Source organism: Mus musculus, chromosome 14, assembly GCF_000001635.26.
Source record: "Mus musculus strain C57BL/6J chromosome 14, GRCm38.p6 C57BL/6J".
Classification (NCBI taxonomy): domain Eukaryota; kingdom Metazoa; phylum Chordata; class Mammalia; order Rodentia; family Muridae; genus Mus; species Mus musculus.
In genome coordinates, this window is record NC_000080.6 from 56,231,085 (window position 1) to 56,243,489 (window position 12,405).

The window sequence follows — 12,405 nt, forward strand, 5'->3', positions numbered from 1 at the left end:
AGGAAGGCCCATCCAACAGTGACCTCTTCTGTGTCTCAAGGACAATGGTGCTTTCACTCTCCTGTCTCCCATATGACACAGAGGAGGGAGCAGGAGTCCCAAGACTGGAGTCACCCAACTTTTCTATGATGGTGCTCACTTTAGGCCTGTCAGAAGGGCAGGCACTGGAGAGTGGAACATGTAAAAATGAGCTGAGCCTTGGAGTTGCCTGAGCTGTGGGGAGATGTGTGTGTGGAGCTGGGATGAGCAGAAAGCACTGTTCCATTGACTTCCCTAGCACAGAGTTGATCCCTGTGAGTGGACACGAAATCAGTGTTTGCAGTCAGAGAAAGTTCTTTATTCAGTTGCTGCCATCTGTCCTAGAGCAATCCTGGACTCAGCTATGGGGAAGATGGCTGGTCAGATCAGGATCTAGTTTGCTTCTTGTAGTTAGCTGTGTTTCATCGTTTTCTTTATCCACGATACAAAACTCAAAACTCTTGTGAAGACTTGTGGAGCTGATCCATCAGTTTGCCCGTAGGAGACGATGCCTGCAGCTGCTCTTTTACACACAAGCGGGCCTCCAGAATCCTCCTGTGAATTGAGTGGGTACGGGACACTGAGCTGTTGTTCCCAACCTCCTTCTCATGTCAAGGCTCCTCTCAGAGAAGCATGACTTATGCTTATGGGAGGTCAGTCAGCTCTGACTGTGGACATGGTTAGGGCTGCACCTCCCTCCTGAGGCAGCCTCTGCCCTTTCCCCAGGTCTGTGATCCACTCTCTAGGAAGGTGTGTGGGACCCTCGTCTCTAGGCTATTGTTTAAGGACATGGGGACAGTGAGTGGGCCAGGTGTGAGCATGGAGGGGAAGCCCACTGACAAAGTGTGTGTCTGCTCAGAGGAGACACATGGGTGTGGTTATGACACACCCAGGGAGCCCAGCTTTCTACAGCCTGGGCCTGGAGACAGGTATTGTGTTGCCAACACCTCCTTTTGTACAAGCTACCTTCAGCAGAGACTCCTTAGTCAGCTCTGGGGGCCCTGCTTAGTTTCTGATTCCTGCTGTTCCCAGGGAGAAAGATCACAGCCAGTGGACAAAAGAGTTCCTTGAGGTCTCTAGGTCCCAGGTTCCTTTTCCCTCCAACTGAGCCCAGTGTTGAAGGCAATCCAACTTACCTCAAAGGAAGCTCCCTTGATCTTTGAGTCTCCCACACATATCTCATTAGCTCTGTTGTAAGAACTTTGGAACTGGGACTCACACACCTGATCCTTCTGTACTGTCAGCTTAACTTCGTGCAGTGTTTTTGGGAATTCCCCGTCCGGGGTTACCTTTCCCCAACCAGCCACATAGCACTCATCCCCTGGCTTCACATGAGCATTGCGCCTGGGCAGGTTGAGGGGCCTCACAGCTCTAGTCCTCTTGGCATTTCTCACCAGCTGATAGGGAAGAGACAGGAGAAAGAAGCTCAGCCAAGAGGGTGATGCTCTGGGTCACACTGAAACTTGTAATGGAAGAAGGGAAGAAGCAAGATCAGAGAAGGAGGGCAGGGAGGAGCCCTGTACCAAGCAGAGCACAGGCACCAGAGGTGGGATGAGGGGTGGGGGTATGTGACTGGGAGGATGGCAGGTCTCACCTTTAATAGCATGATGTCATTAGAACGGTCATCAGGATTATAGTCTGGATGGGGAATGGCTTTTGCCACAGGGATGATCTGCTGTGTCTCCTCCTTAGCCTTGATGTTGTGAGCCCCCAGTGTGACTGTCATTGAGCTGTGGAGAGAGCAGAGTGGAGAGCAGAGATGTGGAGTCAGAGGGGATGTAGTGCAGGACCTGTGTAAAGCAAGGTAGGCAGGATGGAACTGTAGCTGAGGGGACTTGAGGACACAGGAGGGTCTCAAAGACATGAAATTCCAGGAGGTTCACTCTTGCATCTAGGCATTATTCTGAAGTTTACATAAACTTTTAATGTGTTTTTTTTTTTTGTTTTTTTTTTTTGGTTTTTCGAGACAGGGTTTCTCTGTATAGCCCTGGCTGTCCTGGAACTCACTTTGTAGACCAGGCTGGCCTCGGACTCAGAAATCTGCCTGTCCCTGCTCCTTGGACTCAGAAATCTGCCTGTCCCTGCCTCCTAAGTGCTGGGATTAAAGGTGTGCGCCACCACAGCCCGGCTTAATGTGAACTTTTTTAAAAAATATTTTTTATTACATATTTTCCTCAATTACATTTCCAATGATATCCCAAAAGTCCCCCATACTCTCCCCCCCACTTCCCTACCCACCCATTCCCATTTTTATGGCCCTGGCGTTCCCCTGTACTGGGGCATATACAGTTTGCGTGTCCAATGGGCCTCTCTTTCCAGTGATGGCCGACTAGGCAATCTTTTGATACATATGCAGCTAGAGTCAAGAGCTCCGGGGTACTGGTTAGTTCATGATGTTGTTCCACCTATAGGGTTGCAGATCCCTTTAGCTCCTTGGGTACTTTCTCTAGCTCCTCCATTGGGAGCCCTGTGATCCATCCAATAGCTGACTGTGAGCATCCACTTCTGTGTTTGCTAGGCCCCAGCATAGTCTCACAAGAGACAGCTACATGAACTTTTAATCTCAACCACTACTTTTGTTTGGCCAGTGCAGTTGATCAACTCAAGTATGATGCTGGATTTAACCTCTCACCCTTTTACCTCAAATATACCTCTTGTCAGACATTAATTTTTGCAACCCTGACTTCTAGTGAGCCCTCAGGGGAGCTTCCACAATAGAGGACAGAAGCCCCTGTGGATGTTTCAGAAGATGTGAGCTATCTGCTTCTCCTCACCTTCCTTTGCAGTGAGCAGCTGTTAGCACGAATTTGTCTCGAACCAGGAAGCCTCCGCAGAACATCTTCTTCCCACCAACTTTCAGAAACTCATAATATGCCATGTAGGGACGGGAATGTGGACTGATCTCATTGCCTCCGATTATCTCCTCTGAAAGAAAAGCCTAGAATATTTGGTGTCTGGGAGCAATATTTGTGGCCAAGAGGAATCTAGGGAGGGAATAATTAAGAGTGGAATCTGAAGTCCCTCAAGGCTTTTGAAGACTGGATTCCTTGCACATAGAATAATCCTGGCTGAATCTTAAGCCTCATTAAAGCTGCTCATTCCCTAGGCTGAAATAAAGTAAATGGTGCACATTTTTGTATCTTTACATTCTCTGTCACATCTCTTTGTAAGGATGATCCAGTCTCCAGGTGATGAAAAAATGTTGGGAGAAGCTAGTGCCTACTAAGTTTTCTGAAAGCATCTCCTTTCTTCAGACCTTGTTGAAAATTAGGCCAGTGTCAGATTTCTAAGTCTGGGTTTGTTATGGGACCTGACATTCAGAAACATCCTGGGTCCAGTGCCAGAACAATTCCTGACTACCGCTGGGCAGAAAGTCAGCAGAGGTGCCATGGGACGGCATCACTGCCACAGGGGTGTTCACTCACCTGCTCCAGCTCTGAGAGGCAGAAGTAGGGTCAGGAGAATCAGGACTGGTGGCATCTTCCCAGGAAGGCTGCTCAGGATGGAGGAGGGCAGAGTAGACAAAGCCCTTGGAAGGGGAGGAAGGAGGTGTGGGCTCAGGGGGCTCACAGGCATTTTGAACCTATGCACCTCTGCTTCTGATTGACGTCACATTACTTAAGGAATTTTTCTGGTTTGGGTAAAAATGACACTGTTACCACACTGACCTCCTGAGGTAAGCTAAACTGGGATGAAGATCAAGAAAGTAGAGGATGTGGAGGCTGTGGTTAAGGAGGCCTGAGACCTCAGGAAGTCCATCATGACTGCACGGAGACAAACATGTGTCCTTTTCTAACTCTTACACCCTTTTCATTTCAATAAGATCTCCCTTGTTCTTTATCTTTTGCTTTCTTTCTTTCTTTCTTTCTTTCTTTCTTTCTTTCTTTCTTTCTTCCTTCCTTCCTTCCTTCCTTCCTTCCTTTTTAAAACAATATTGACAACCAATTTATCTTACAGCAGTTATAATACTCACAGTTACACAGTGCTTAGTGAGAGTTCACACTGTATTGCAGAATATCATCTCATTAATATTTGGGACTACTGATCATACTGTGGAACAATCTCTTTGAATATCCTCATGAATTAATCTTAACTCTAATTCTCCTGATACTGCTATGAAAATTTCACAAGAGAAATCTTAAAGGCAAGTGTTTGCCCCATATCCAATGACCAAGTGTTACAGGCATACATAGTTAAGTGTAATAACAAATCAAAAATGACACTTAAAGTTTACTAGGTATTGCCTTTTATCTCTGAGGCAAGAGCTTCAGGACTGAACTCAAAGATAGGTAAGATTAGATCAGCACTGGCTTCCATGCTGTTGACTCTCAATGGTATTTTCTACCACTTTGCCTAGCATTTTCTATCAAGTAAGAAAGTCCATTATTAGATCATGATTGTTATTTAATGGGCTACATCCAAGAGGGAGAGAGACAAGGATGCAGGTCTTGAAATGTTTGATGTTGACTGGGGGATCTGAGAGCCTCTTTTAGAACAGTAGATAGTAAGAACTGAGTGAGATTACTCTGGGAGGTGAGACTGGCTGACCTCACTCTAAGCATAGGTGTGTGTGTGCGCGCACGCATGCATCCAAAAGACTGCAGAGCTACCAAAACCTACATTTTTATCCTGCTTTATGGATTTCAGATACTTTTAAATTTTCTCCTGTCATATTTTGGAACCAAGAGAGGCTTTCTCATCTTAGTTATAGACTAAAGTCTTTAGTCTTTATGCAATTAAAAGTACTAACTGCCTAAAAATTAATTATCTAGTCCATGGGTATGCAGTATGTTGGCTTCTCTGCTCTACATTGAAAGGTTACTGGTTTAGGCTGCACATTGCTTATACAAGCTATAATAAATGTTGATCATTCACCCTGAAAGAGACTGTGCATAAATGACACAATATGTGCACACACAGATAAGCAACAAAAGCCTACAGAATAAAATAATCTTAATGATATGAGAGTCCATTTGTAGAGAATCTTTTTAAAATAATAGAGCAGGGTCCATGTTTGTGATATCTGAAAACCTGTAAGTAGTAATATTTATTTTGGTATGCTTTATCATACAAACAAAGGAAGACAACAAGAATCAGGGTGGATATTCTCTATTGCTTTTAAAAACAAAAGTTTCACTCTTTGGTTTGATCAACATAGCTCTGATCTTAGTGAATTCTTAAGCCAGAGGAGCTGAAGTTATAAGTGGTGATGAGCTATTCAATGTGGCTGCTCAGAAATGAACTTGGGTCCTCAGCAAGTGTAGTGTGTACTGTTAATACTTTTCTGCCATCTCTGCAGTCCTGTGTGCTCAATTCTTGAAACTAGTTGCTCACAAATGTAGGTGCTGTGAATAAGTGGTGGTGTGAATACAGTGTCATGGTAGCGTGTGAACATTTATCTCTGAGAAAGATCCATGAAAGTCCTATAAAAGTCATGAAGGGACATGATGAAAAATATTTTTCATTTGAATGAAGGATTATAGTTCTATGCATTCCATTTGAAGGACCAAAAATGGACTTTTGAAAATATCAAACTAATGGCATTATATCTGGACATCTTGAAATATGATTTTAAATTCTCATGTTAAATGTCAAAGCAAGGCCATGTCACTGTTCACAAATCTCCATTCATCTGGGTTGAAATGCATACAATTAATTGAGTTTAATTTGAACTCACTATAATTCCTTCTTTATCCAGAACATTCATGGTTTGAAACACAGTATTGACAAGTTGATTTTCACCTTAAAGATGAAATGAGTAGTTAAATACACTGGAAGATTAAAGTGGTAATTCAGATTTCATTGTGAAGTCTGTCCCAAATTTTGTTTATTTCATGCTAAGTAACTTGATAATGTTGCTAGAGTGTCCTCAGCTCAGCCATCCTACTTCTGAAATGACAATGATGCCACTGGAGTCAGCACAGTCACTCCTTAAGAATTCTTGGCATGGGAGATGATTTAATCCTGTGAACCTTATGAAATTCTTTGACAACTTTATAATGTTTTCAATGTATTTTGATTATATTTACCCATGATTGCTCTCTCTTATGCTTCTCAAATTCTCATTGAGACCTTCTTCCCTGTGCATAAGCTTTCTTGATGTTCTGTGCAAAGACCCTTTTGCCTACATCTCCAAACTCTAATGTCCCTTGCACTTAACCAGTCTCAGAGGCCTCATACCCATCATTCAGTTTCTTTTATCTAAACGGATTCTACACCCTACCTCTTCACCTTCAATACTCCCATATTCAGTCAAAAGTGAATCTTCCACTTATCCAAAGCCTCTGCTCCATCAATACTGCCTGTGTTCCTCTCCACCTTACACTATACTTTCCACTATCACTGGAAACACTACTCACTTCTCAATCCTAGACCTTAAAGGTAGTTTTTTAAAAATCTCTCTCAATATCCATGGATGCTCACTCTTGATATCATTTTGCCATCACTTGGACAGACCCCTATAGTCAACAATCCCAACAACTGACTTGGACTGTCTTTCTTCCAGGATTCAGACACAGTCCCTCCCCACCTTTTCTGGTCAGGCAGTCACTAAGGTCCTGTCCTGCCTTCCCCACTTTTCCCTACTGCCTGCTACAGTATGTGGAAGACCAACTGTGTGCTACAGTATGTGGATGATCAACTGTGTGCTACAGTATGTGAATGACCTCCTGCCTGCTACAGTATGTGGATGACCTCCTGCCTGCTACAGTATGTGGATGACGAACTGCCTGCTATCATATGTGGATAACCTTATGCCTGCTATAGCATGTGGATACCTTCCTCCTTTGTAGTCCTTCCCTCTCTGACAGCCAATCTCATACTGCCTCACTCACCACTGTCTTCAGCTCCAGGGATTCAGAAATTCAACTCTCTTCTCCTCAAGTCACCTATCTTGGAATTTCTCTCACCCCAACCCAGACCACCTTACCCATATCTGCTCCTTATCTCTGCCCTCAACAAAATCTGAACAGCTTCTCTTGGTAGGGGGGATCAGTTTTCTCTGCTCATGGGTCTCTGGATTCTCACTGCTACATCATCTATACCAAGTTGCTTCTGCATCTTTCCATGAGTCTCTCTCAACAAGCAATTCTTTAAACAAACAAACAAAATCTCTTTTCAGCCTGGCCCTCAGCCTCCCATATCTATGCAGAGCTTTCTGCCTTTACACTTCCAAAAAGCAATGCACTTTAAGTCTTGGGACACTTTCTAGTACTGATTTTGCCCCTGTAACTTACCTCTTCAGAATCTAAGAACCATCGTCCTAGGCTGGCATCCCTGTCTAAGGGTTCTTGCCACAGATTTCTGTTCATCTCTAAATTGAACAAGCTAACTCTTGGATTCCCCCTCACAGTGAATTCTCTCTCTCTCTCTCTCTCTCTCTCTCTCTCTCTCTCTCTCTCTCTCTCTCTCTCTCTCTCTCTCTCTCTCTCTCTCTCCTTACAAAGGACTCCAAACCCTTCCATCACCTCAGATTCTATCCCTTCAAGCTTCTCTTATTAAAAACTCATTATCCTCATTTCTTACCTGTCCTCCCCTCAATCCCTCCATATTTTCCTTTACCCCACCATTTACCTCTTCAGTTCTATCCAGAGACTTCCAAAGATCTTCTCCCTCATCCCTGTCACATAAAGAGGATCCTCTAGCGACTTCTGCTTATACTTTTTATACAAATGCAACTCCCTCCTCCCAAGAAGCCACAATGCTGCAGGTTATGCAGTGGTTGCAGATGATGCCATCATCAATGTGGACTTCTTAACCCCCACACACTATCAACCAACAGGCATAATTAATAGCCTTCACTAGAACCTTCCAATTTGCCAAAAATACATTATTAACAGAGTATACACACTTCATATATGTTTTCCTTGTCTTGCTAACATACTCGACCATCTGGAAGCAACAAGGATTTCAAACACAAAAGACAACTCAATTACTAATTCTTCACATACACATGACCTCATCAAGGCCTCACTTTTGTTTTCTCAAATTGGCTGGGTTTGTTGCAAGGCACATGAGACAGACCTCTTCATCATCAGTAAAAGCAATAATCACACCAACATGGAAGCCTTCCCTCCAGGCCATCCTACTACATAACCCAGAAAACAACATACCTAACCCTCCTTTAACACAGGACATTAGCTGCTACTTACATCAAGTATTTTACTCTAATAACTAAATTACTTCTACCCTTTTCTCAAAACCATATGACTCTCACTGCATCAGATAAGACTTTTTTTTTAACCTGCAATGTATGTCAGCAAACTAACACCACCTCCACTATATGATGCCCTAGTTTTTCTACTCACTAAGTTATAAAAGTTTGAAGTTATGAAAGTCTAAAATCATGTTCTAAGGTATGTAAATGCAAGTTGTAAAGAACTGAGAATTTAAAAGCTAAGCTGTGAGAATCTGTATGATGGACTAAAAAAGTGTTTTAAGGTCTGAAGATGTGGAAGCTTAAGTAAATTGAGAGGGTTTAGAGAAGTTATTTATGGGTCTGAGAACGTGATTCAAGGTAAATAAAAAGTTGTTTCAGATTTCTTTCCCTCTTTTTATGCTATTGTTTGTGTCTCCAAAATTTTACTATAATACAAAGATATAAATCTACTGCTCTTTCTACAATATGGATTTCAGTAAAGATTGCAAACAATGGTAAAATTGTATCTCTTTTTATAACTTAAGAATTCTCATTGCTGGTGAGCAGACAAAAGAAAGATCGCACTTGTTTGGGGACTACAAAGTGTATGACATCTGCATTGGTGAACTGCGTTTACTGTTCTAAGTCTTGTTGGCACAGTGGTGCACACCGGTGACCCTAATATTTGACGCATGGACACAAGAAGATCAAGAATTCAGGGTCATTCTCAGCAGCATAGTGAGTCCAGTGAAGTGAGCTTAGGCTACATGTGAGCCTCTCTCTAAAAGCAAGACAACAGCAACCAAAAACAAGGGTATGAAGGTGACTTATACAAACCTCACTTTGAAATGCTGTCATCCTGAGGTAATTATTCATCCTCTGAGAACTTGGTTGTTTGACTTGGGGCTGTAAATAGATTCTTGTTTCTAAGCACATTAGCAAAATTTATTTTTTTTAGAAAGTGCCCACTGTGAATGTCAAAGTATATTCCTAAACTTTTGTTAAACTGAATTGAGTTTTTGTTAAACTGAATTGAGTTTTTGGAAGATGTCTTAACATTACTTTTCATACTTGAAATAAACATTTATTTTTTAACGAAAAAAAAAAGAATTCTCATAAATTGACTTAAATCTACCTCATACAGGTTAAATGAACTCCAAATTGACTTCTGTCAATCAACAGCCTAAAATTTCCCCACCTGTCTATTTCTGGTCCTCTCTCCCTTTTCCATGGTATTGGGACTCCCCTCCCTAACTACCAGAACCATGGGCCTGGAAATTTCATATGTACACCCAAGATTTTTTTAAAAGTCTCCTGCTTGCTGCCCCTAGAGTCACTGTAGATGTGGCTGCTGTATCACATGTGCATCAGTAGGTGGCAGAGAGGAGAGGCAGTATGTCCACACTCAATGTTCTGACCTATGAATATCTGAATTAGTGTAACATTCCCTAGAGAAAGCAAGCCTAAGCTCCAGTCCAGCACCAAAGATCAAGACAGGGAGCTAGCCTGAGCTGAACACCAGTCTCCCACATGCAGGCCTGGGAGGGGGGCAAATTATACTCTCAATGACCCATGCCTGGCACCATAATGCATGAACAGGGCACAGCACTCCTGAGACTACTCCTGGAAGACCCCAGACACTCAGAGACCACAGGTACCACTAAGAAAAGCAAGCAAGGAATTAAGTAGTGGAGAAATGGAAAAGAAAGAGAAACAGAAGGATGTGGGCACAATGAAGAGAGGCAGAACTAGATACTTGAGGTAGTGAGAAAGAGTTTGTTGTGAGTATCTGGTGATGCTGCCTGAGACCATGATGAGGTCCTAGCCTGTGCTGCCACTGGGGGCCACATCTGGGGCCATGACCCTGCAGTAGCAGGTTTCTGTTATCATCAAAAGCCTGGTATGGGATGCCACCAGAGGATATATTGTTGTCTGAGGACTGTGCATAACGGGCCCCACCCCTCGCCTGGACATGCTGGGACAACTGACCCTAGAGGCATGAGAGCAGGAGAGCTGACTTTTCCCTTCTGCTGCTAAGCTGCAGTACTAGGGAAATCTGGGCCCCACACATTGCAGGAGTTATGAGTGAACTGGCCCTGAGGATACAAGCATGGAAGAGCTTGATCTACCACTCATTTCTCTGTTCTGGCATGAATGAATGAGAGATACCTGCCTTCTCCCTCACCCCTCACCACTTGTGGCAGGTGTGAGAACTGCCCCTGGGGTCATGAGAGCAGGATAATTAGCCCTGCCCTACCCCCAACACCACCACCCCCCCTGCTGCTGCAGCACTCTAAAGAGCAGGCCCTGCAACTCACCTGGGTAGCACAGAAGAGCTGGGCCTGGATATGGGACTTGCAGGTGAGCCAGCCCCCAGGGCTTGAGTGCAGAAAAGCTGGCCCTGTCTCTTGTTTGCTGGGCAGTGGTGCTGGTGAGGGAGAAACACCCTTCTCCCCTCCTTCAACCTCACCATCTATGGCATACTGAAGAGCTGGTCATATCCCTTATTGGCAACAACATGCAGGAAGAGCAGGCCCTGTACCTCACCTGGGCAGCAGGGTAAATCTGGCCCAGATTGCAGGGATTGCAAGTGAGCTGGCCTGAAGAGGAAGAGAGCCAGCAGGCTGACATCTCAGATACCTCTCAGGCCCAGATTCAAGACTTTGAATTGATCTGTCCCAATATCAGTGAACTGCTGGAGTACATGAAGAAGCTGGTCCTACAAATCCAAAGCTATAGAATCTCCATGACACAGGGCAACAACAGAATATCTGAGAGGAATCCCAATGAGATTCCAGTATTATTAGAGTAGCAGAAGCCAGAGGCAGATCAGTGAGTCATTCCAATGAATGACTTTGTGAACCAGAGAAAAAGGAAAGAAAAATAATTAAGATGCTTTATAAAGGCAATTAAGTACAGACACATATAAATTCATATATACATTTACATTTTCATTCACATTCTCATTTACATATTAACACATTCACATTTTTCTTGGGCACAACCAACTTTCTCATTTACTCCACAAGTATTCATGCAAGCACCAGGCAACCTTGGGCGCAAATTCCATTGGACAGTCCCATGGTCCCCAGAGGATTCTCCACTCCCCAGGCACCCTAGCACAGCCAGGATCTTAGGATCACTGGTGAGTAGAGCACAACATCTGCTCCAACACCACAGAGAGTGCCTGGGACCAGCAGGAGCAGGGACACAGGAATCCCACCCAACCAGTGGCTTGGGTTCCTTCCAGTCTGTGCTGGTCTACCTTGGTTAAAAACTCACTGGACGACCCCATGATACCCAAAGAAGGTACCACTTCCAGATGCTCTAATATGCCCAGGATCTTAGGATCCCAGGAGCTTGGTCACACCAGGATCTCAGAGTTTCAGAGGCAGCTTGACTCCCAGGAACTCTGACACACCCAGAATCTCAGGATCACAGGATCCTGGAAGGAGGACAGGATCAAAGAGAAAGCTGGACTCTGAGGAGTTCTGACTCAGCTGGGATTATAAGAAGGACAGGCACCAATCAGGTATATTGAGGGCAGGGAGCACTTGAAATAATCAGATGGCAGGAGGCAAGAATAAGAACAGAAGCAACAGAAACCAAGACAACTTGGCATCTTCAGAACCCAATTCTTGCACCATAGCAAGTCCTGGATATACCATCACACCAGAAAAGCAAGATATGGATCTAAAGTCACTTCTCATGATGATGATGGAGGACTTTAAGAAGGACATTAAAAAAAAACTCCCTTAAAGAAATACAGGAGAACACAGGTAAACAGGTAGAAGTCCTTAAAGAGGAAACACAAAAATCCCTTAAAGAGTTACAGGAAAACACAATCAAACAGGTGAAGGAATTGAACAAAACCATCCAGGATCTAAAAATCAAAGTAGAAACAATAAAGAAATCACAAAGGGAGACCACTCTGGAGATAGAAAACCTAGGATAGAAGTCAGAAGCCATAGATGCAAGCATCACCAAAAGAATACGAGAGATAGAAGAGATAATTTCAGGTGCAGAAGATTCCATAGAAAACATTGACGCAGGGACAGGCAGGAGCCACAGAGCTTCTAAGGCAGCCCCCTTTTCGGGCCCCAGACATCCAGCCACTTACCCAGCCAGAGGATAGGGGTCCACCCGGGCCGGGAGCGCTTTGCCTGAGCATCGGCAGCAGACATCTTGGTTCCAGGACCCTGCTGAGAGTATTCTGCACAGGCCCCAGACATCCAGCCACTTTCCTGGCC

At 44.0% G+C, this 12,405-nt stretch overlaps 1 protein-coding gene and 1 non-coding gene across 4 annotated transcripts; one reads left to right on the plus strand and one right to left on the minus strand.

Moving 5' to 3' along the window:
* Positions 1-312: 312 nt before the first annotated feature.
* On the minus strand, positions 313-10,563 carry Gzmc (granzyme C). 3 transcript variants are annotated; one of them, XM_011244963.3, is made up of 6 exons: positions 10,474-10,563; positions 3,444-3,547; positions 2,793-2,943; positions 1,613-1,748; positions 1,155-1,415; positions 313-573 (listed from the first exon to the last, which is right to left on the minus strand). In XM_011244963.3, the coding sequence occupies exons 2-6, from the start codon at positions 3,496-3,498 to the stop codon at positions 430-432; spliced, it is 747 nt and encodes a 248-aa protein (XP_011243265.1). In that variant the 5' UTR covers positions 3,499-3,547; positions 10,474-10,563; the 3' UTR covers positions 313-429. The 3 variants fall into 3 exon arrangements, with proteins under 3 accessions (XP_011243265.1, XP_006518631.1, NP_034501.2); XM_006518568.2 differs by lacking the exon at positions 10,474-10,563 and adding an exon at positions 7,591-7,682; NM_010371.3 differs by lacking the exon at positions 10,474-10,563 and having other exon boundaries at positions 316-573; positions 3,444-3,573.
* Positions 9,476-9,601, plus strand: Gm24118. Its single transcript, XR_003951294.1, has one exon. It is a non-coding gene; the product is annotated as a small nucleolar RNA SNORA17 (small nucleolar RNA).
* Positions 10,564-12,405: the final 1,842 nt, after the last annotated feature.

Excerpts from the sequence above, each read along its gene's own strand:
- Gzmc (XM_006518568.2), bottom strand. The coding sequence starts at position 7,634 with ATGAGGGAGAAGATCTTTGGAAGTCTCTGGATAGAACTGAAGAG. Across the intron at positions 1,749-2,792 it reads GCTGCTCACTGCAAAGGAAG|CTCAATGACAGTCACACTGG; the intron begins GTGAGGAGAAGC and ends CTCTCTCCACAG. Across the intron at positions 1,416-1,612 it reads ATGACATCATGCTATTAAAG|CTGGTGAGAAATGCCAAGAG; the intron begins GTGAGACCTGCC and ends CTTCCCTATCAG.